Below are 20,936 nucleotides of genomic sequence, written 5' to 3' on the forward strand. Positions count from 1 at the left end.
ACCATCTAATGAGATTCTAAACACTGGTTATCAAGGGTGATATGGAATGGGTACACATCTTGGGGAACCTTACTGGTACTTTATCTGGGTCCGTGGCTTTGGTCCCTAGGACGTGCTTCTGCAAGGCAGGCAGCGCTGTTCGAGGCAAAGGTGTGCTGTATTTGACATCCTTGGTGTGTTGAAAGCACGACGTATGCGGCGAGAAAGATTCTTAATACAATGTGGTCTCAACGGTTGATTAAATCTATGTGATATTTGGTTTGAGTAGCAGCCGGGGTCATTTAGGGACGCGCCAGGTTAGCTGGTAAGGAAAGCCGGAGTACACTGAGAAAAACACCTGCCCGCGGGCACTATCCGGCAATTGCTCTTCATATTAGAACTAGCAACAAGGAGTTGGATGGCTTGTTATTTGTCGAAATGTTTATTTTACAAAAAATGATTTTATTCAAAAAGAGTATGTGTCTTTTTTTATTTCTATAATTGGTAAAATATTATCAACATTTTCTGATGGAGCAAATTATGATGAACAGAAAGACAAATGATTTAATGCGGCACTTACTTATATTATTACGATAATACAACTATCAATGCTAATATTTTTACATATAAATATCGTTTTAATTTAATTGCAATAGTTGTGAAATGTAAATACCAATGCAAAGAATCATTCATATACGCATCAAGAGAAGCGATTTAATTTCAGAATATTTTATTATTGTAATATTACAATTGGAATCGATCATAGAGCTAGCGAATTTTGTGTCAAACGCAGTGATTCTGTGAATACATTTTCAACATTCATTATTCAACAGATCTTCCGTTGTAAACTGATTCTGGAATATTTCCAACGGCATTTATTCAGGGTCCATATTTCAACGTTGAAAACTCGCGTTGGGGCAATGATCAACGAAGGTCCATTTTCAACGTTCCAACGGTTCTGTCTTGTGAGAGTGATACAAGCTTTTGTATAATCTTAAAAGTACCATTTTGTACTATTGATATTTAATATTAAATTAACAAATAATATTATATGTAAAAGACATGTCAGAAAATAGAGAGGTTAGCGAAAGGGTTTTCGCAAACATAATAAGTTGAATTACTGCACCCTGACCCATACCACCAGTAATATTTGTTTTGCTAGAGGCTACATTTCGATTTAGCTTTTTGTCATCAAATTGGCAATTACATATTGCGACATCAAATATAAACTCCATAATAGAAAGCCCCCCCCCCCCCCCCCCCCCTCATTGCATTGCGGACATATTATTTTTGTGCAAAATATATCCAACTAATGAACATTTGTGTGAAATCTGCATTCAATTTGCGACTTTGTGCATTAGGACTCGAAGAAACATCTTACTCATAAAGGGCATTTATATTAATGTGACTAATTCGTTAATTTCAATCTGATTGATTGTTAACATTTAATGCATCAATTTTTCACAGAAAAAAAATATATTCATTGAAAAAGTGATTTTTGTGTATATGAAAAATAAACAAAAGGACAACAGAGAATCAGAAATCCTTTTCAGAGTTCACAATCTCTATCAAATTGTATCTCAGAGTCATATATCCATTTCTTACACTTGTATATGTCGTTAATGAACTTTATTAACAGTGTTTTCCTGGTCTATAATCAATTACTTAATTTTAATATTTTAATGTCGTCTTTTTCCCCGTACTACTTTACCCTTTTGTCCATGAGCACCAAGAAAAGGCATTTTGGCAACCTGTCCGGAACTTTAAATAGGGGTGAAAATACCCGTACCACAGACGGTACACACAGGTAAATATCGACTATCCGTTGTTATTGAGTCACATGACCAAACATGTCCTCAACGTGGCTGCGTCTATATATCTAATGGTGCTGAAAATTCGGTGCCACTAAAAGGCAGGAGACTCTGCATGTCCATGCATCATAATACGTACACGCTAACAGAAAAACAAGTAAGTACACAAAATATGTAAGTGTCGATCGCGATCTCACCTGTACCAGACAGGTACACACAGGTATGTTTTTGGTATTTATACAAATACAACATGGCTAGCACATTGTAAATGTATTGGTATAATATAAGTTGTTCACACTATTGCGTCATAGAGTTAGGATGTATTACATATAATGTATCTCTGTGTGTACGTGCATATGTATACATGTATTGTTCCTGTTGCTTTAAATGTCATTATATAATTACAATACACTGTATGTGCATTGTACTCGGGTACAGTATACACGTGTGTACACATTCTCAGTGATATTGGTACGATATTCAGTACACTATATTTATATACATGCATCGTTGGGGGATCCGGGGGTCTCCCCGGGAAAAAATTGTACGTTTTAAAATGGCAGAGATGAGTTACGATGCATTTTGTTGAATTTTCGAGCCTGCCCCCCCCCCACCCCCCTTCGAGAAAAAAAAAATTCCAATTTAGAACAGCTGTAATGAGTTTTACGATGCATTTTGTTGAATTTGCCAGTGCCGAAGGCGCGAGATTTTGGTGTTTTGGGGGTCGGGGGTCTTCTTCGGGAAGAAAAATACGGTTTAGAATGGCTGAGATGAATTTTACAATGTATTTTGATGATTTTAAAGCGTTCTTAACACGGTGATTTTTCGATTTACAGTTACCTGCATTTAGACATGATAATTTTGAGTGTCGTCATACCATTATGCAACCCAGCTCGATCTGAACATACCGGATTCACACCATCGGCAAATTGTTGTGTAACTCAAAATGATAATCAATTGATTGTCTTGCAAAGACATATGAATAAATTAATCTTTTAAAGTGAACAGTCGGGCAAGGATGGCTAAAGTCGGTAAAAATGGTGTGAATGTATCCAGTATAATTTCTTATGAAATGGAAAAATAAAATCTCTCGCCAAAATCTGTCTGCGTACGAAGAAATTAATTTAAAGTATAGGAATTCTAATACGTCCTCCCGGCTGACTATGTCCGTGGTTACATTTACACGCAGCCTCGCTTTCAATACTTTCAACTTTCCTTTACTTTAATGGTCAGAACTGGGAAACGTAAGCAGAACTTGGCCGTCGTATTAATATGTGAGAACTTTTGGAAGGCCAATGAACGCATTTAGACTGGTTTTCTTTGCCCGACTATTCACTTTAAGAAGCACTTTTTGAAATAGAATAATCCCTTGATCGACATTTTTAGTGTAGTTCGTGTGTATTGAATTTTCATTATCAAAGGTTTGAACATTAGGTGCTTGAACGTTTTAGGAATCGCGCCGCGCAGCGGAAAATTTTCTAAAAGAAAGTATAAAATTGTGCAAGAGGACCTTTTTTCGTTCAAATGTGCATTTTTAGAACATTTCGCTCGGCGAAAATGGGGGGGGGGGGGGGGGGCAAAAAGACATGTTTGACCCCCTGCCCCCCACCCCCCGCTTCTTACGCCCCTGCATACAGATGCATACTTTATACATAATCGTTACCGATTTAATGATGCGTGAAATATAGCATTTCTACATATTTGTAATACATGCAGGTACATTACGTATATATTACAATCAGTTAGCGAATCTTCCAGATAGGACACCAAAAATGGTATTGTTATTAATAACAATGACATCCTACAGTACCAAAACTGAATGAAATCCAAAACTTAAAGATGCTCCACCGCTGACAAATGGTATTTTTTCACTATCAAAAACAGCAGCAGACGATTTAGTATTTTTCTTCAGTTAAAAAAGTTACTTAATTTACAACATTACCGCCGTTGAAAAGTTTGAGCTTCTTATTTTACTTCAAGTTAAAAATATGAAAAATAATTAATTGCATCCCGAAAAAATTCCGTGGCACTATATCCTATATGGAATGAAGTAATGATTGCGCATGCACCAAAGGCGAACTAAATTATTTTATGTTATTTTTTGTGCTAATTAGGCGTATATATACACGATTAAATGCCAATTATTGTTCAAATGATGAATATCATTTATGCTCTGTCGGCGGTGGAGCATCTTTAATTAAATACATTATGTATATTTCATATCATCCATTTGCCTTTTTCGGAACCATGACACATCTCACATGACATGTTTAAGTGGAGCATTGCCAATCAGATGTATGTGGTGACATTTAGCTTGGTGAATATTAATGTAATGTCGGGTTGTTGTGATGCTTAAATAATACAGTGTACAATGTAGGGAAAGGTGTGTGATATAACTATGGGTAGGGTGACTTGTCTATATCATCAATACTTCCAAGATCAGGATGCAATGAGAGTGCTATTTTGAAAAATAACAGAACTTATCACCTTAAAATGTATAACTAATCTGATAATCCCGAAACTCGAACTTATTATGATTTTGTTGTTTTCTATTTAAATATAAGGTTAAGGACAGTACATTGCCATAAAGAATTTACATGTATTTATAAGCGATATTATTATCTCCGCGATGACAATGTCAGTAATCTGTGTTCTTTTCTAAAAAAAACGTAACAATGACCTTGACCTTGTTGACCCAATAACCATGAAACTTCAACTTGCCGCAGATTTTATATATGGATTGAATGTATTTTTTTAATTTTCATAGCAGCTATGAATAGCAGAATCTATCTACATATCCATGAATAGCAGAAGCTATCTACATGTCCTCGGAAGAAATGTAGATATAGATTCTGCTATTCATAGCTGCTATGAAATTTTTAAAAAATACATTCAATCCATATATTTACATTAGAATATTTTAAGAATATAAAAAAAAATTGAAAGGTTATCATATTATATTTTAAATTGTGTCACACCTATACGACAAGAAACGAGATTAATGGAACAGCTGGATGACAAAAACTTCCCCAACGTCGCGTTTTCAAGCTTCCGCCTTCCGGTCGACTTTATTTTTTACAAATAACAAACGATAAACAAGAAATATAGTTAAAATAAGATTTGATTGACTTATTACAGTAAACCTTAGACGATTTTATATCAAGAAACAACTCATTTTAAAGACTGTACATTAAAATATTGTGGGGGACTATTTTTTTATTCACATGAAACTGGCGTATTGTTTGAATCAGCTGATCGATGCACGAGTATCGTTGTATTCATTTCATAGTGTTTTCATTGGCAAATGTTCGTTTTCGTCAGTTGGTTGATTCATATATAGTGACGCAACACTCAGAATGTAAATATACATGTATATCTAAAATATGGTGATAATACGAGGTCGCCTATACTGACTGTTGAAAAAATAAAACTTCAAATCCTAGAGCGCTGACAACCTCAAAATAACGCATGGATTGGCGGACGGACTGAAAGCTGCAGTCTTTGTGGTTACGGCACGCTGTGGGGCACTTACGGAAATAATTATTTTAGAATAGAAATATTGGCCGGCACGTACAAATGAACCGTGATTATGGCATGTCATTTACTGTGTACCTTTTAGATTTTGATTTATCCAGTTCTTTAATTATTGATTTAATTACAAAGCGGTGACTGAATGTGCGACAATCGTGTCCACGGTGTTCAGCAATTTTAGTATGGCGGGAAAGAAACTATTGGTGTAGGGGAGATAACTCGTGAAAGCAACTTGCATCATAGCTACTGCTGCGTGATGGACACGGTAACCATATTAGTTAGAACGATTTCGATCTATTCAGTATCCCATATCCAACTTTGTCATAGACAATATTCAAAATAAAAGACTACTGTAGACAAAGTGTAATTTGATACGGAATCCGGAAATAACGAAATTCGTTTCATTTTACTAGGATTGACATATGGCGTCACTCGGAACTTCTCGGATGTGTTTTACAATTAAAGTGAGTAACATTCGAGAAATTCCGATAGATTTGGAGTTCTTCACAACAAATTCAACACGTAAGAAATGTATGCAAGTATAAACTAATATAATTGCAAAACATAATAGCATAAAAACCGCATCTTAAGAAAACTGCAATAGACTAAGCTTACAATGTATTTGTGGTCTTTATGATAACTAGATTGCAGTACAGATGGTTTAGCCCCTCTCAGAGTCACAGCGTTAAGTCAGGTGCTTTGGAGTTTTTATGTTTTTTAAAACCCTGCTGTTCTGTATATTGGATTATAATCCAAATGGTTTGAATACTGTAGCGAGGGATATTAATTGTTTACTGTATATGTCAAGGCAAGCTAACCAGTCAAGCTGTTTTGTCAGTAGGTGTATTGTGTACCTGTGCTGTGACCTTTGTATTTCTCTATACTGTGGTAGTGTTTATGTCGTGCATTCATTTCTCGTGAGGTGTCCTTATATCGATCCCTGAGGGATTCCCACTATTAGAGGTAGAGAATCACCAAGATAACTTCGAAAGGATTTTAACTAAAAATAATTACTATTCTTGATTAAAGATGCTCCACCGCCGACAGAACATTCATAAAGATACCATCATTTGAACAATAATTAATGTATAATTGTGTCAATATGTGTCTATGTTAACACAAAAATACATATGAAATAAATCATTTTGCTTTTGGTGGTGCACAAGAAGTACTAGCTCGAGATACTCTGGCCCTGACACCAGACTTAGACATTATGACAGATAGATGTCTGGCGTAGGGCCAGAGCGCAGTAGTACTTGAAAACCGTTTGGTATCGGGTCAGGTCATCTCGGATTCAGACTGCTTACAAAACATTACCGCCGAGAAGTGTCCCTTACCTTGGTCTTTTCAACAAATGAATCCATTTTACCACGCATGCACCTCATATTATCTCAATACAGTAGCTTCTTTTCCGCAGTTTAAAATTTCCATCCTCGCCGTTGCCATTTTCTCATATTATGCAAAGCTACTTTATTGAGATGATATCAGGTGCATGCATGGTAAAATGGATTGGTATGGATAGAAAAAATATTCATTTGTTGAAAAGACCAAGGAAAGGGACTCTTCTCTGCGGTAATGTTTTGTAACAGTCTGAATCGGAGATGGGCTTATTCCAGGTTTTCGAGTACTACTACGCTCTGGCCCTACGGCAGACATCTATCTGTCATAATGTCTAAGTCTGGTGTCGGGGCCAGAGTCTCTCGGGCTTAAGAAGTACTAAATTCCATTATAGGGCACAGTGTCATGGAATTTTTTTGGGACGCAATTAATTGTTTTTAATGTAAGTTATTTTTATCTTGAATTAAAATAAAAAGTTCAAACTTTTCAATGTTGCTAATGAAGTAAAGTAAGTAACTTTTGTAAATGAAGAAAAATACTAATTTGTCTGCTACTAACTGATTTTGATAAAGAAAAAATACCATTCGTTGGTGGTGGAGCATCTTTAATAACCATACAACTTTTTAAGTAAAATTTGTTGATTAACAAGATCGAAAGCTTTGCGAAAGTCTAAAAATAGTACACCAGTAAGTATTCCTTTATCAATTGCATCAAACCATAATCTGTAATGCTGACAGACAAGAACGCTTGGATTTGAAACTAAACTTGCTATCTATTTATATATACCATTAACCAACTCATTATTTGTTTTATTTTTTTGCTTTAGTCATACAGTCGAAAAGGATCACCAAGTTCGATCTTCGGGTCAAACAGTTTGTTGCAAGGAAGGATCAAGCAACACATCCTATCAGCGCCATGCCAGCAATCCGCTACAAGTCCTTACCATTGTGGGCTATATATGCCTTTATGGCTTTCTTAATTCTGTTGGTGATATGGTATCTTCAATCCCCCAAACAGGAAAAGACAGAATCATTGCATTCTAAAACTAAACTGATTAATAAATATTTTAATGTGAAGAAAATTCCTCAAAAGAAAGACCCAGGATTTGACTTTATGAAGACTATTGAGAAGATGGTTGAAGAAAAGACTGCAATGAATGATGTTGAACTTGTTGACCTAATTAGGAATTATTTCATACATGTTCCATCTGATGATGATACTTATAATTTAGAGGAACCAGGTAACCTGCGGTTTTCAGCAGGGTTGACATCATATGTGGATCAAAGACTTCATGGCCAGGTAAAATCTTTGTATAGATCTAAGTGATTCCCTGACATCTATAAAGTAATAGAGCTATAGTCAAAGGTTAAAAATTTTAACTTAAAATCAACAGAAGATAGGAGAAGTTTCAACAGAATTCTACGTACTTGACTAAGTCAGGATGTTTTAAATTTGATTTTTCTTCGCTAAATAAAATTACCAATTAGTATTATCATATTTCACCACTCCTGAGGGTACTTTATTAAAATTGAGTGTAAACCAATTAAGACTAACCTTTTACTAAATTACTACACAAATTAAAATCACAAATTGATTTGCGAAAGAACAAGATTAAGTCTAGATACAATTGTGAACTTTATAATTTAGGTCTTGAAAATGGGGAAAGGTCACTGACATTATGTAATGGTGCTTATAGGGACCAGCTCTGTACTTATTGGGCAAAAATATTCTTGATGATTTGATCATTAAATTGTAAAAGAAATTCTGAAAATGTTTCCATATGTTTTAATATTACAAGAAATCCATTGTTCTCTGAATGCTGCTGGTGTATGTAAGTTTTGAACTTTGCTTGTAGGAGAAACTATTTTACATAGAGACGCGAGCATTTTCAGGAGAGAAGGAATCTACCACATTGTTCTTTGAGCAGAGCCGGCAGTGGTCAGGACTTCTAGTCGAGCCAGACCCAGTAAAGTTTGAAACATTGAAGAGAAAAAATCGCAAAGCATACTTACTCAATGCTTGTATTACTGACAAAGCCTATCCAACAAAGGTATGTAAAACTGTGATTCCTGAAAATCTCACGAAGTGAAATACATTAACTCTATATCTTGATAAGTTCTATATCTTGTTAAGATGTTGTCCTGCAGAGTGAAAAGTACTGGGATATATCTGGAAAAGTCCTAACCTACGGGTTATTGGTACTGGGTGTTGGATAACTATTGATATTCCATTAGTGGAATATGACCTTCCAAACTTTTGATTTGACGAGATTTTAAACTGTAACCCAAACTACTTTTTCCTCAGTGGCACTTCACAAATTGTTATTGTCACCAGTAATCAAATAACGTTATGGTTATTGCTCTATTTATCTTGCAGAATTTCATGTATTTCTATAAGAAGCATAACAGTAGTTGATGCTGCAGTAAGTTACTGGTGGTTTTTTTATGTTAGCACCATCAGGATTTATGTAATTGTATATGTTTATGTATTCCAGATGGAAATGTTTAGACCAGATGGTACGGACATAAGCAAGCCTGGTTCAGAAAAATTCTCCACGTTCTGTTTTCCTCTGTACTCCGTCCTTCTGGCACTCAGGCAGAAGGATATCACACTCCTCACCTTAAACTTCTATGAAGTTGGCAGTCAAAGCCAGACTGAGAGCGATTTGTTGGCGTCACTACCATACGACAGGATAAACATTACTTTTGTAGCTATACGCAACTTATACTCCAAGAAAATTCAACAGGGAGTGTTGGACTCGATAATGGAGCGGGAAGGATATGAGTCTCAAGGTCGGTTACGAACAGATGACCAGTGGGTGAACGATTTGGTATTTCTCAACAAAAACAACCATCTGCCTGTCACACCTTTCTGGACTACAACAAACATTATGCGTGCTGTGATTCTGTTTATTATTATATATGGTATAGCTAATGTTGTAGCCTACAAGTATTTGTTTCCTAGACTCCATCTATACAAACTTGCCTATGACTTAGTATGAAACTTTGAAAATTTATCAAAATACATTTCATTTGTACCCCAAAGGTGGCAGTCACATTTGTGGAAAAACATTTGAGGGTCAGTGGTAACCGAGTGGTTTGTTACATTGTTCTGACATGTTTACCATTAGCCCTGCCCTAAAAAAAACGGGCTGACCAGTCGACTCTCGTGTTATGGGAGTAGTTTTTAGGATGAAGAGAAAATAAACCTCAACCCAAAGTAATAGAGCTGTTATATCTATGACATTAAACGATTGATAACCTAGGAGTTGGGTATTTTTCAAATTTATCTAAAAAAAGACCGTCCAAAGGCAAGGGAAAACAAGTGATCTCTATAGCCAAGTGGACCTTTTTGACCATTTGGGACACTAATAACTTCAATAAGTAGGTGGTCTTTATACAGAGGTAGTCACTAAGGCAGGTTTCACTGTACTAATTACACTGTGGCTCATGTTATGTGCCTTTATATATTGTCTGTATAACATCACTAACTTAAATTCAACCTGAGACATTAGTGATTTTGTACTAGAAAAAAGTATGCAATGAATGTACATGTATATGTATAATTATTTTGATAATGTATTATTCAATATTTCAGATTTTTTACATGTTTTACTTTCCTCCATTGAATTTTAGGTAGGAACCACAGTGGCTAATTGGTAAAGGTGTTCCAACTAAGTACAATTTCAAGTTTAAATTCCAGGTTGTGCAGTTAAAAATAAAAAATTGCCAGGTTCTTACGGAAGCAGTAGTTTTCCCCCTGGTTCTCTGGCATTTGTCCACCATATTTAAAACCTGACCCTTAAATGACCATGGGTGTTAATTGGATGTTAAATAAATATATAAACAAAACAACTGGTATATATATATATATGTGGTATATTATATACAGTAACGACAGTGGATAGTGCAATACATGTAAGTGCAGAGAAATGTACCATAAGCTGGTAATGATAACAGGTAAAAAGACCTAGTTAAGATATTTTTATTTCTTTTGAATCCATTGAACACATTTTAGATCTACCAGGTAAATGGATCATTTTTTTCTGAGGCAATAATTTCAAATTATTGCTTTTGTTAGAAGTTACATATAAAATTAAATCATGTTTGATAATGACAAACCAAAGTCTTTAAAGCTGGTATTTTTAAGTATGTTTTATGCTATTATATCCTGCTAATTTGCTAAATATAGATATAGCTAAATGAAATTGACCTTTCGTCATCCTAAACAATTATGCAATTTCATAAAGCTGGATTTGAGACTTCTGTGTATTAAAGTACCTATTCAATAGTACTAGATTATAGAGACTTACATTTCATTTTATATGTAGTTACTGTAAAGTTAATTTTAACAACTTAATTACATATCAAAATCAGTCAAATAATTACTTCATTATTTGCAAGATGCATGATGGATTAAGAAATATGGTAAATTATGGGTTTGTCAAGTGGACAGGGATATCTCAGCCTGAGTGTAAGATTTTGGCTGGTAAATATGAGTGCCAAGTGTTGACAGCCAAAAGCTAACACGAGGGTTGAGATATAAGATATCTTAGAAGAAAAATGATGAAATTGCAATCAAGCACCATCATCATCCACAAAGACATTGTTATTTTAGTCAATAGTTATATGCATCATTTTTGTCAGAATTTGTTTTGTATTATTTTCTTGAAATTTCATTGCTGTGCCACATTCAATCAGGTTAATTATTTGCTGTGGTTTAAAGTTTTTACTTTTACAATTACCACTTGTTGATTAACAAATGGGATTTCTTCTCATGAGAATGAATGGATAAAGTAATTGATGCAATACAGGATCCTTATATGATATCATTGGTTTGGAAATGAAGTGTAAAGATATTGTATGTTATTACTCATTTAAACATTTGACATTAGATATCATGTTGAATTATTTTTTATATTTAAATTTAAATGGAGAGGGGGAAGATTGAGTGTTGAGTGCTTCATTGTGGGTATAGAACGGATTTCATTAGACATTGAGTTACATCTTAGACATCATAGAAGAGTACTTCTTGTTCTCAACACTAATACTTTACAGGGTATTATATATTCATTGTTATATTTTTGATACTTACAGACTGGTGTCACCAGTTATGGATCATATCATCTTCCATATTCCAGGGATTACTATCACTAGTGTAATATCCACCCCTGGATTATGTCATAAATAGCAAAACTAAAGGAGAAAGAAAATCCTGACCAATCTCACACCTAAAAGGCTTATTTTGAAAACTTTGTAGAGAGCAACGCCCAACTTAAAGCCATACAGTAAATCACAGTGTACATTTGATTATTTTAATGAACATCAAAGGACCAAACTACCAGTCCCATATGTTATCTCACTCAGAGCCTTCAGTTTTGCTATGACATAGTCCAGGGGTGCATGGGATATAACAGCAATGATATAGTACTAGTAGCCCCTGAGGTATCAAGGATGGGATCATCTAGGAGCTTTTGTTGACATTTTTGTTGTTATGTATAGTGTTTGTCACTGATTGAAATGTTTTGATATTACATCATTATAATCATTACTGACTTTCTCTACCTCCACAAAACATTACTGTAGATAATCATAAGTTTTGCTCTTTTGAAGATATTTCATTTAGCGGAAAAATTCCATCTGCATAATCTTATGAAATCAATGTACATGCATGTACATTATACATGTATTAGGTATTATTATTGTCACTGTATATTATACAATTTAGTTTAATTTGTTTTGACAGGTACTTCTCGTGAACATGTATATGCACTGTACATTGTAAGTTTATTTTGTGTGTATAAAGCTATACATACATTTAATACCATCTAGATATTCTCTATTATAATGACTGTGTGTGACATAGTGTTTTTTTAATATTTGAGTAAAGTTTCAAATAGACTTCTTTCTTTATTATAACTTTTCTTTAGATTCCCTCTTAAATATTTTTTTTTGGAGCTGAATGTGTAGATATCTTAGTTTCAATTGTAATTCAATATTTTCAACTTTTATGGTAATTAATACATTATATTTTTACACCAGGCATTTAAACAGTAAGAATTTTTAAAATTCAATTACAAGCTAGATTAATTCCATGTAAATTTTAATTGCAGTCCCATGTACAGACTTTATGATTTAATAATGTTTGACCAAATCAAACTTTAAGGAGGGTTAGTTATAAGTGAATTGTTATTACATGTCTGGTTATTGTGAAGTTCATATTTACCAATCTAAGAGTGCTTTTCATAGCCTTGACTTACAATAGAAATTGTCCTTTGCACCTGCAAAAATCAGCATAATATAGATTTGAAATACAATTTAATGTACTATCAAGAAAAAAATTGTGGTGCAAAGACAAGAGGAAAATTAACTGCTGTTTGTATTCTCAAAGCTGCTGTACTTAAAATGTGAATTTTTGTAAACACATTTTTCTTAATAAAATTTTAAAAAGTGGTAGACAATTTGTTTGGTTTTTGGTTATAGTTTCAGTAGCCAGGGTCATTGACCTTCATGACAGGCTTTGGAAATGGAGACAAGACTGAGTTTCCACAGAAGAACCTGACCTTATGGTCAAAATGTACCTGGTGTGTAATTTTTGAATTCTAAACCAGAAGTGGAGTGAAAGGAAGTTTGAATACCAAAACCACTTGACCTAAAAACATTTTTTTTTTAATTTTGCCCCCTTTCCTACCACAAATGCAAAAGATAATTAGATTAATGTTTAATTATCTGAAACAAACATACTCACTTCATTATGTAACAATATACTAAAAATGTAAAAATAGATATTGCCATATTATGATTTTTATATGACAAATTTATCAGTCTAAACTTTAATATATACGATTTTACACTGGTTAACTCCTGTTGATTTTTTTTAAATAAACGTATTTTAAGGGTTGACTTTAATGTTACTTCATGTACATATATTATATAGCAATTCGTTTTAATGAAATTGGTTAAAGTGAATAGTCGGGCAAAGAAAACCAGTCTAAATGCGTTCATTGGCCTTCCAAAAGTTCTCGCATATTAATACGACGGCCAAGTTCTGCTTACCTTTCCCAGTTCTGACCATTAAACTAAAGGAAAGTTGAAAGCATTGAAAGCGAGGCTGCGTGTAAATGTAACCACGGACATAGTCAGCCGGGAGGACGTATTAGGATTCCTATACTTTAAATTAATTTCTTCGTACGCAGACAGATTTTGGCAAGAGATTTTATTTTTCCATTTCATAAGAAATTATACTGGATACATTCACACAATTTTTACCGACTTTAGCCATCCTTGCCCAACTGTTCACTTTAATTTTATATTTATTAAACTACTTTTATTTTTTATTTCGGAAAGGTAGGCCTAGTAGTGGGCTTTTATATAGAACCTGCGTATACCATAAGGATCATCGATCTCCCGGAATTACGATTGCATGTACGCTCTCTACACACCGAGAACGTACACACAGTTCATGGCAAATTGAAATCTCCCGCTAATCAATTTGATTGGTCTAGATCGACCAGTCTTCAGGAGAAAGAACCCGACCAATCAAAATCCACGTTATCGTCCTTCGGTATTAGCAGCCAAAACAAATATGGCGACTAGCTATAGTGTAAGCGTAGTCTCGCCTGATTGTCGTCTCTGTGGGATACCATTACCAGCCAAAGACAGGCGAGTGATATTTGGGCCAACATTTCGAGTATTCGATCAGTTAACTCAAATTTTAGACTACGTCCCGGCAGAAAATGACGGCTTATCACGCCACGTTTGCGGCATTTGTTTTGTTAAACTCAACAAACTTCAGAGAATTCAAACTGACATAACAACAAAAGTGCCACAGTTACGATTAGAGAATGGTTCTTTGATAGCTGCTCTCCAAGAAAAACACAAAAATGCTAGAAAACCCACATGTTCTACGTCACAAACATCAGATAAAGTAGAGGTAAGTACATAGGCCTACTGCGCTGGCGAGTACATTGTCCGACCGCGTGGTTATTATTGAACTGTATATATATATATATATATAGTATTATATGACAATTATGACCAATCGCGTGGCGCGATACAGGAGTCGGCGACCTGCTAACACGACGCCATTTTGCCCGTCAGCTGTGACGGACCATTATTCTGAGTGTTGATAAAGAGCCCTAGCTATGGTAAAGCGATGCAGCTGGGGAACCTGCAAGACAGATAGCAGGTTTCCCGAGCGTCTGAAAGGTGGTGTGACATTTATACCATTCCCTAAACCCGCAAGGAGTCTTGACAAGTGCAGGGAATGGATACGGTTATGTGGGAGACCACAGACACAGCTAAATGAAGAAATTCTCCGTGATCGCGGAAAATCCAAACATATATTTGTCTGTTCAAAGGTGTATAGATTAAATTGAAACATATTAGCAGAGACTTAGATGTTATTTTACATACACATGTTTTAGCTGTCTCATTAGGCATAAAATAGAACTTTAATTACTGTTCATGATCAACAATAAAATAACCCCTTAAATATATTATTGAAAACCTGTTAAACTCCTAGGCCTGTGGCCTATATTGTTTACACATATAGTCTAGATTTATATCTGTAGCTGTCCCACCATAACATGTACCATATAAACATATCAATATGAAGTAATGTTAGACGAACACTGGAAAAATATTTGTTTTAAAATTTAACAGTCTATATTGTAGGATCATAGGCATTGATATACTGGAATTTATTTACTTATTTTATGAATGTATATTGTTGATATGGATATAGAGGCTTCCAGCCTGCATCCATCAATTTTCCTAATAAATCCTAATAAATAAATATGTCAACAAAGTTGCCTTCAATGTATTGATTTAATCTTATGTGCTTGAAGATCTGACTCTAATATTAATATTCTAAAGTACACATTTATAGTAATTAGTGTTAAGGATAGATTGTCAATTATATTGATCAATTATACTGGACTATATGTTATGAAAGTTTTTTTTAAGAAATGGGAGATAACTTGTGTGCTTATTTTGTACAGTTTTGAACCTTTAATTATCATATTTATTTTGGTAAACTTCGATCTAAATGAGTGTTCATTTTGATATGAGATTTTTGAGCATTCGGATGAGGCAAAAAAAAAATGTCTGTTTAGGGTTATCCGACAAACCCTAATTTTTTACCCTCGACCCTAATTTTTTTTCCCACTTTTGCACGAAAACAAAATTAAAATTTGGGATTTCGATCTCGGACTTTGGTTCCGGCCATTATTTTGGAGTGAAAGCTATAAGACACAAAAAACAAGACACCGCCATAGCTGCCATCTTGAAAACATTTTAAACTTCTTCTGAAGTTCTACTGGTGCGATTTAGCTGAAATTTGCATGAAATGATCCTGACATGGTGCTGTTATTAGTAACAGACCAAGTGCTGTTATTTTTCAAGTCAATCAGAAGTCCAAGATGGCCACCACAGCTGCCATCTTGAAAACACATTTTGAACTTCTTCTCAAATTCTACAGGTGAGATTCGGCTGAAACTTGCCTGGAAGTAACCTAAGATGGTCCTGATAAAGTGTTGATATTTTTTGGGTCGATCTGAAACCCAAGATGGCCGCCACAGCCGTCATCTTGAAAACACATTTTTAACTTATTCTCAAGTTCTACCAGTGCGATTTCGCTAAAACTTGTCTGAAATGATTCTGACATGATCTCGACAAAGTGTTTCTACATCTCTGGTTGAATCGAAATCTAAAATCGCCACCATGGCACCAATTCTAATTAATTTCTTATACAACTATTGCCAAGGTAGTCAGATGACAGTTATGGCCCTTGGGCCTCCCGTTAGATGTTTAATTGTTGAGCAGTAAACTGTTAAACTAAAACTTCTATATGTGTAATGATGACTTAGGACTGCCATGCATATATACTGACAAATCAGTAGAGTCAGCCGACTCTGACAGTATTAAGAATATAATTGTAGACCTTGTCATTGAATCAAATTTTTGGCTTTCATTTGTTTTCATTGTCTTGTAGCACTTTGTGGAAGGATTGCCATCAAAGAGATTTCCAAATCCAAGATCAGCACTTCTTTATGATACATCTTTAAGTAGCCAAGGACCAACACCAGGGGTTGACAAAGTTAATAACGCAGGTTCTAGACAAAAACTGCTGGACATAGTGGAAAGTACCAAAAAGTATTTTCTGATTTCTAATTATTTATTCAATTGCAATAAAGTTGTACATATCGTTTGATTATTTTGTCCATATAATACTTAGTGATTTTATCATTTTCTGACTTATGTTTAATTTACAAACTACATGCACAGTGTTCATGATAGTGAAAATTATTTCCTAGCTATATTTTCACATAAGCAAAAAACAAAAGAAAATGTCTGTTTAGGGTTACCCAACCGACCCTAATTTTTTATCCTGACCCTATTTTTTTTCCACCTTTCTACGATTTTTTTTTAAAAAGTCAGTATTTTCGGCCATCATTTTAGAGAGTAAGACACTTTAAAAAAAAGGAAAAAAACAATTCCTTCCGACCGACCGACCCTATTTTTTTTGCCAATGTAACCCTAAATAGACATATTTTTTTTTTACCTTAGAATATAGCTGTTACAAAAACTGATATATATATATATGTGTGTACTATAATAAAGTCTAGATAAAATTTCACTTAGTGAAATTATACATGTATGATATAGAGTTTACTACATCATAAAGTTATGATTCTAAAAAATGTATTTTGTTTCACTTGAACAGAAATTAAGACTTCAGGCAAAATTAATTATGTTGTTATGTATTCAACACATGCACCTTCAATTAAAAGCAAATACTAATCGTTGTTTGAATTTTGGTTATAGCGATGACTCTGAGAATATACACATGTATATGACACCATCAGGAGTGCAGTCAGACTTTCAAGACAATGGCAGTTTAAAAGGTAAAATAAAGAAAGCTTTGCTACCAGAGTTTTTATACAGGTAATTTTCTCATGCGGAAGGATTCTACTGAGTCATGACACAAACGCATAATTCCTCGAAAGGGTATAGCAGGATTTGTCACAAAAGCAGTGTCATGTAAGTGATTTCCAAATTGCTTTTATACATTTATTTGTCGGTGAGTTTGTTCGTCATTCCTTAATTATATAATATATATGATAATGGAACTGATGTTATGATGATGTTTAAGAGTCTGACACTGAAAAGAGCTCACTAGAGCTTAAGTTGCGATGAGTCTCTGACGTCTATATCCATCTGGCATCATTACTAACCTTTAAACAACTTCTCCAAAAGTAGATTCAGATTTCAAATTTCTTTCTCCAAATTGGAGGCTTGGATAGCAGAAATTTGGCTTATAACATGCTGAAATAAATGGCAACTAAAGTGGTTCAAATGTGATTCAATAACATTAACTTTGACTGTCATTCAAGCTAGGGGTCAAATAGACTAATATCTTTAAACAACTTTGTCAATAACTAACAGGCCTAGATACATGATAACTTATATAATGGGCTTTTAGCATGCTGTGATGAAAGGCAACAGGTTTTGTAAAAATAACTTTATACAATGCTGTTTCTGTGAACTATAGAGGTGCATTCAACTGGAGGCGAGTTAATTTGTCAATATTTATAACCTCTTCCAGGGGTAAGAAAAATGATTCATCTAGGTGGCTATTGTAAAATGTGATACATGTATTACCATATTTGTTTATGCTTACCTCCTTTAGTTGAGTGATAGGTTGTAAAAGGGGAGCCTTGAATTATTAGCTCACCTGGCCCGAAGGGCCGGTGAGCTTATGTCATGGCGCGGCGTCCGGCGTCCGTCCGTCGTCCGTCTGTCAACATTTCCTTTAAATCGCTACTAGTCATAGAGTTCTGCATGGATTGTAACCAAATTTAGCCACAAACATCCTTGGGGGAAGGGGAACAGAACTTGTATAAATTTTGGCTCAGGTAATTTTATTCTTTATGATGGTACATTTCAAAGTATATTTAGCTTGGAATGATGCAATTGAATTAAATCAATAAATACACTTGATGCATACATGTAGTTACTTAAATTTACATTATAAATAGCTGATGATCCTTCATCTACAAAACGTGGCATATCCATAAATGGCCATGACTATTAACTATTTTACGGAACTTAAAAATCATATTTGATTTAATTAATTGCTACACATGGGTGATCAACATAATTGTATGATACATTTTCTCTTTTCAGATGTTGCGCCTACGGATATAGTGGCACTTGTTGCTGAAAATAAAAGGTTGGTTGAGGAGCGCAACAGGCTGAGTGATGGTTACTCAACCTTACTTTGTAAATACGAAGATCTACGTCGAAAGACTGGTTCTACTGAGAGTACTACTGAGAGTAAATCGAGGGATTCCCAAGCCATATTCAGCTGCAGTAATTTAAGTGCCGCAAACTATCATTATTACACAGGATTTTCATGTGACAAATTCAATGATTTACTGAAGGTTTTAGTGCCATCAGACAGTGAGGAGATTTTAACATGGACGAAAATAGTTAGTGGAAATGGAATAAAGCATGTGTCATTAGAAGACCAACTTCTTCTTGTACTGATGAAATTGAGACTAAATTTTGATTTTGTACACTTGAGTCATTTATTTGGGATTTCTTCTGAAGCTTGCAGTGGATTATTTTCTAACTGGATCAATTATATGTATGATGTCTTTAAAACTTGCTCCACTTCATCGTCAGATACCCATGAGTCGCCGCTCTTTCGTTTGTCGCAAATGATAGAGGGATGACTTCTGGGTTTCTAACAATGAGTTTACATGTGATTTGGTCTAAGGGAGACGAGATTAAGCCAGGAACATGCAAATTTAAATAAGAGTTTCATTTGCCGGATATAAAAAGTCCACAGTTGTCTATGTTTGAATAGTAACAGCGAAATCCATAAATATAAGTACAAAGTCTTTAAAAGATAGACATTTTATAGCCAGCCAATGAGATTGCAGCCCGCTGAAACCTTGCTCATGCATATTATATCGGCCACACCCCCAGGATGAATCTTAATTAGCTGCTGTTCAAGATATTTGACATAATGGGGCTTATATCGTCTTAATGACAGCACTTTGTATATATGTGTAGGATGATTTTGAAAGTGAAAGTGGGGACCGCTATGAACCCTGGGAGAGATTGCTCAGTTAACGGCTCACGAACTGGCTGTCTGTTGAACTCGGGTCACAGAATATTACGTCATGATGGTTATTTAATACATGGCGCCTCTTTTATATATGAGGTCACAGTGATTGTTTTTGAAATGGCGGACGTCATATGCAAATCGTGACTATTTACTTACAAGTAAATCTAGTGTATCCACAAAAGAATCCATTCAATGTTTGGTTTGATATTGAATGATCAAATCATATAATGTCAGAACTGACAGTCGTTTACAGGAAAATGATAAAAAACGAAACAATATGTACTAAAGAATTTAGTATGTGTCCAAAATACGTTTTTCAAGAATTTTGAAAGTTCACCGAGCCGTTAACAGAAGTCAAATTGTGGGGACCGTAATGCACCGTGGGAGAGATTGATCTAGTGAGTGATCCAGCCATTTCCAGCGAATCCAGTGATCGCTTCACGGGCTAATGTTCCATAGATGATGTGATCTTTGAAACCAGTCAGTCTGCGTCTGTCTGTGTCCAAGGTCTGTTGTGTTTCATTATGTTAGTGTATAGCGATGGACAAAGAGGTGATTTCCCCAGTTCCTGAGTTTGTAATGTTTGTGTATCATGTTACATGAATGTAGTTTTATTTGAATTTTATTTGTTACTGAGAAGCTGGAAATACTTTGTAAAGATGCATCTGTTACTGTTACGTTAGGCTAAGTTGTTATTGGATTATATTTATTTATTGATATGAAGTCTAGATTGCAAGGATGAAGTTAATAAACAGTTTGAATAGAATCTTGTGTGTCTTAGGAGATTGTGGAAATATTGCTTAAATTGTGAATCTTATTTTATGTGTCTTTTTAATAAATGTCTAAGTTTGTACCTGTATTTTGGAATCCTAGTTGTTTCTTATAGGATTTTAAACTATTCAGATGAATCTATGGTGTAACTAAGTCATCTATGGTTAGGGTAGTTAGGCAGGAGTCTTCTACCCCTCAAATATTTATGTGGCGGTAGCAGCGCTACCACTGGTTATTTTCAAGTCGGTTCAGGATACAGAGTCCTGACTACTTGACCGTCACAATATGTTGAAAGAGCTATTGCTCACATAAATCTTTAAAATCTCTTGTCTGATAAAATCTGAATTTAGTCTTAGAGTGTGTGTACAT

General features: G+C 34.7%; 2 protein-coding genes across 5 annotated transcripts; both read left to right on the top strand.

Moving 5' to 3' along the window:
* Positions 1-1,790: 1,790 nt before the first annotated feature.
* Positions 1,791-13,108, top strand: LOC138314930 (uncharacterized). Of its 3 annotated transcripts, none has more exons than XM_069255570.1 (4): positions 1,791-1,947; positions 7,486-7,958; positions 8,515-8,709; positions 9,154-13,108. In XM_069255570.1, the coding sequence occupies exons 2-4, from the start codon at positions 7,575-7,577 to the stop codon at positions 9,658-9,660; spliced, it is 1,086 nt and encodes a 361-aa protein (XP_069111671.1). In that variant the 5' UTR covers positions 1,791-1,947; positions 7,486-7,574; the 3' UTR covers positions 9,661-13,108. The 3 variants fall into 3 exon arrangements, with proteins under 3 accessions (XP_069111671.1, XP_069111669.1, XP_069111670.1); XM_069255568.1 differs by lacking the exon at positions 1,791-1,947 and adding an exon at positions 5,655-5,852; XM_069255569.1 differs by lacking the exon at positions 1,791-1,947 and adding an exon at positions 5,655-5,843.
* A 1,106-nt stretch (positions 13,109-14,214) lies between these two features.
* On the top strand, positions 14,215-20,655 carry LOC138314931 (uncharacterized). Of its 2 annotated transcripts, none has more exons than XM_069255571.1 (4): positions 14,215-14,591; positions 16,653-16,813; positions 17,486-17,565; positions 18,848-20,655. In XM_069255571.1, the coding sequence occupies exons 1-4, from the start codon at positions 14,244-14,246 to the stop codon at positions 19,396-19,398; spliced, it is 1,140 nt and encodes a 379-aa protein (XP_069111672.1). In that variant the 5' UTR covers positions 14,215-14,243; the 3' UTR covers positions 19,399-20,655. The 2 variants fall into 2 exon arrangements, with proteins under 2 accessions (XP_069111672.1, XP_069111673.1); XM_069255572.1 differs by lacking the exon at positions 14,215-14,591 and adding an exon at positions 14,718-15,018.
* Positions 20,656-20,936: the final 281 nt, after the last annotated feature.

The sequence above is a fragment of the Argopecten irradians genome, chromosome 2 (genome assembly GCF_041381155.1).
Source record: "Argopecten irradians isolate NY chromosome 2, Ai_NY, whole genome shotgun sequence".
Taxonomy (NCBI): domain Eukaryota; kingdom Metazoa; phylum Mollusca; class Bivalvia; order Pectinida; family Pectinidae; genus Argopecten; species Argopecten irradians.

Coding starts and splice junctions, on each gene's coding strand:
- LOC138314930 (XM_069255568.1), top strand. CDS start 5,744: ATGGCGTCACTCGGAACTTCTCGGATGTGTTTTACAATTAAAGTGAGT. Junction 5,853..7,485: donor AAATTCAACACGTAAGAAAT/GTATGCAAGTAT, acceptor TTTTTGCTTTAG/TCATACAGTCGAAAAGGATC. Junction 8,710..9,153: donor ACAAAGCCTATCCAACAAAG/GTATGTAAAACT, acceptor TATGTATTCCAG/ATGGAAATGTTTAGACCAGA.
- LOC138314931 (XM_069255571.1), top strand. CDS start 14,244: ATGGCGACTAGCTATAGTGTAAGCGTAGTCTCGCCTGATTGTCGTCTC. Junction 14,592..16,652: donor AAACATCAGATAAAGTAGAG/GTAAGTACATAG, acceptor ATTGTCTTGTAG/CACTTTGTGGAAGGATTGCC. Junction 17,566..18,847: donor AGACAATGGCAGTTTAAAAG/GTAAAATAAAGA, acceptor TTCTCTTTTCAG/ATGTTGCGCCTACGGATATA.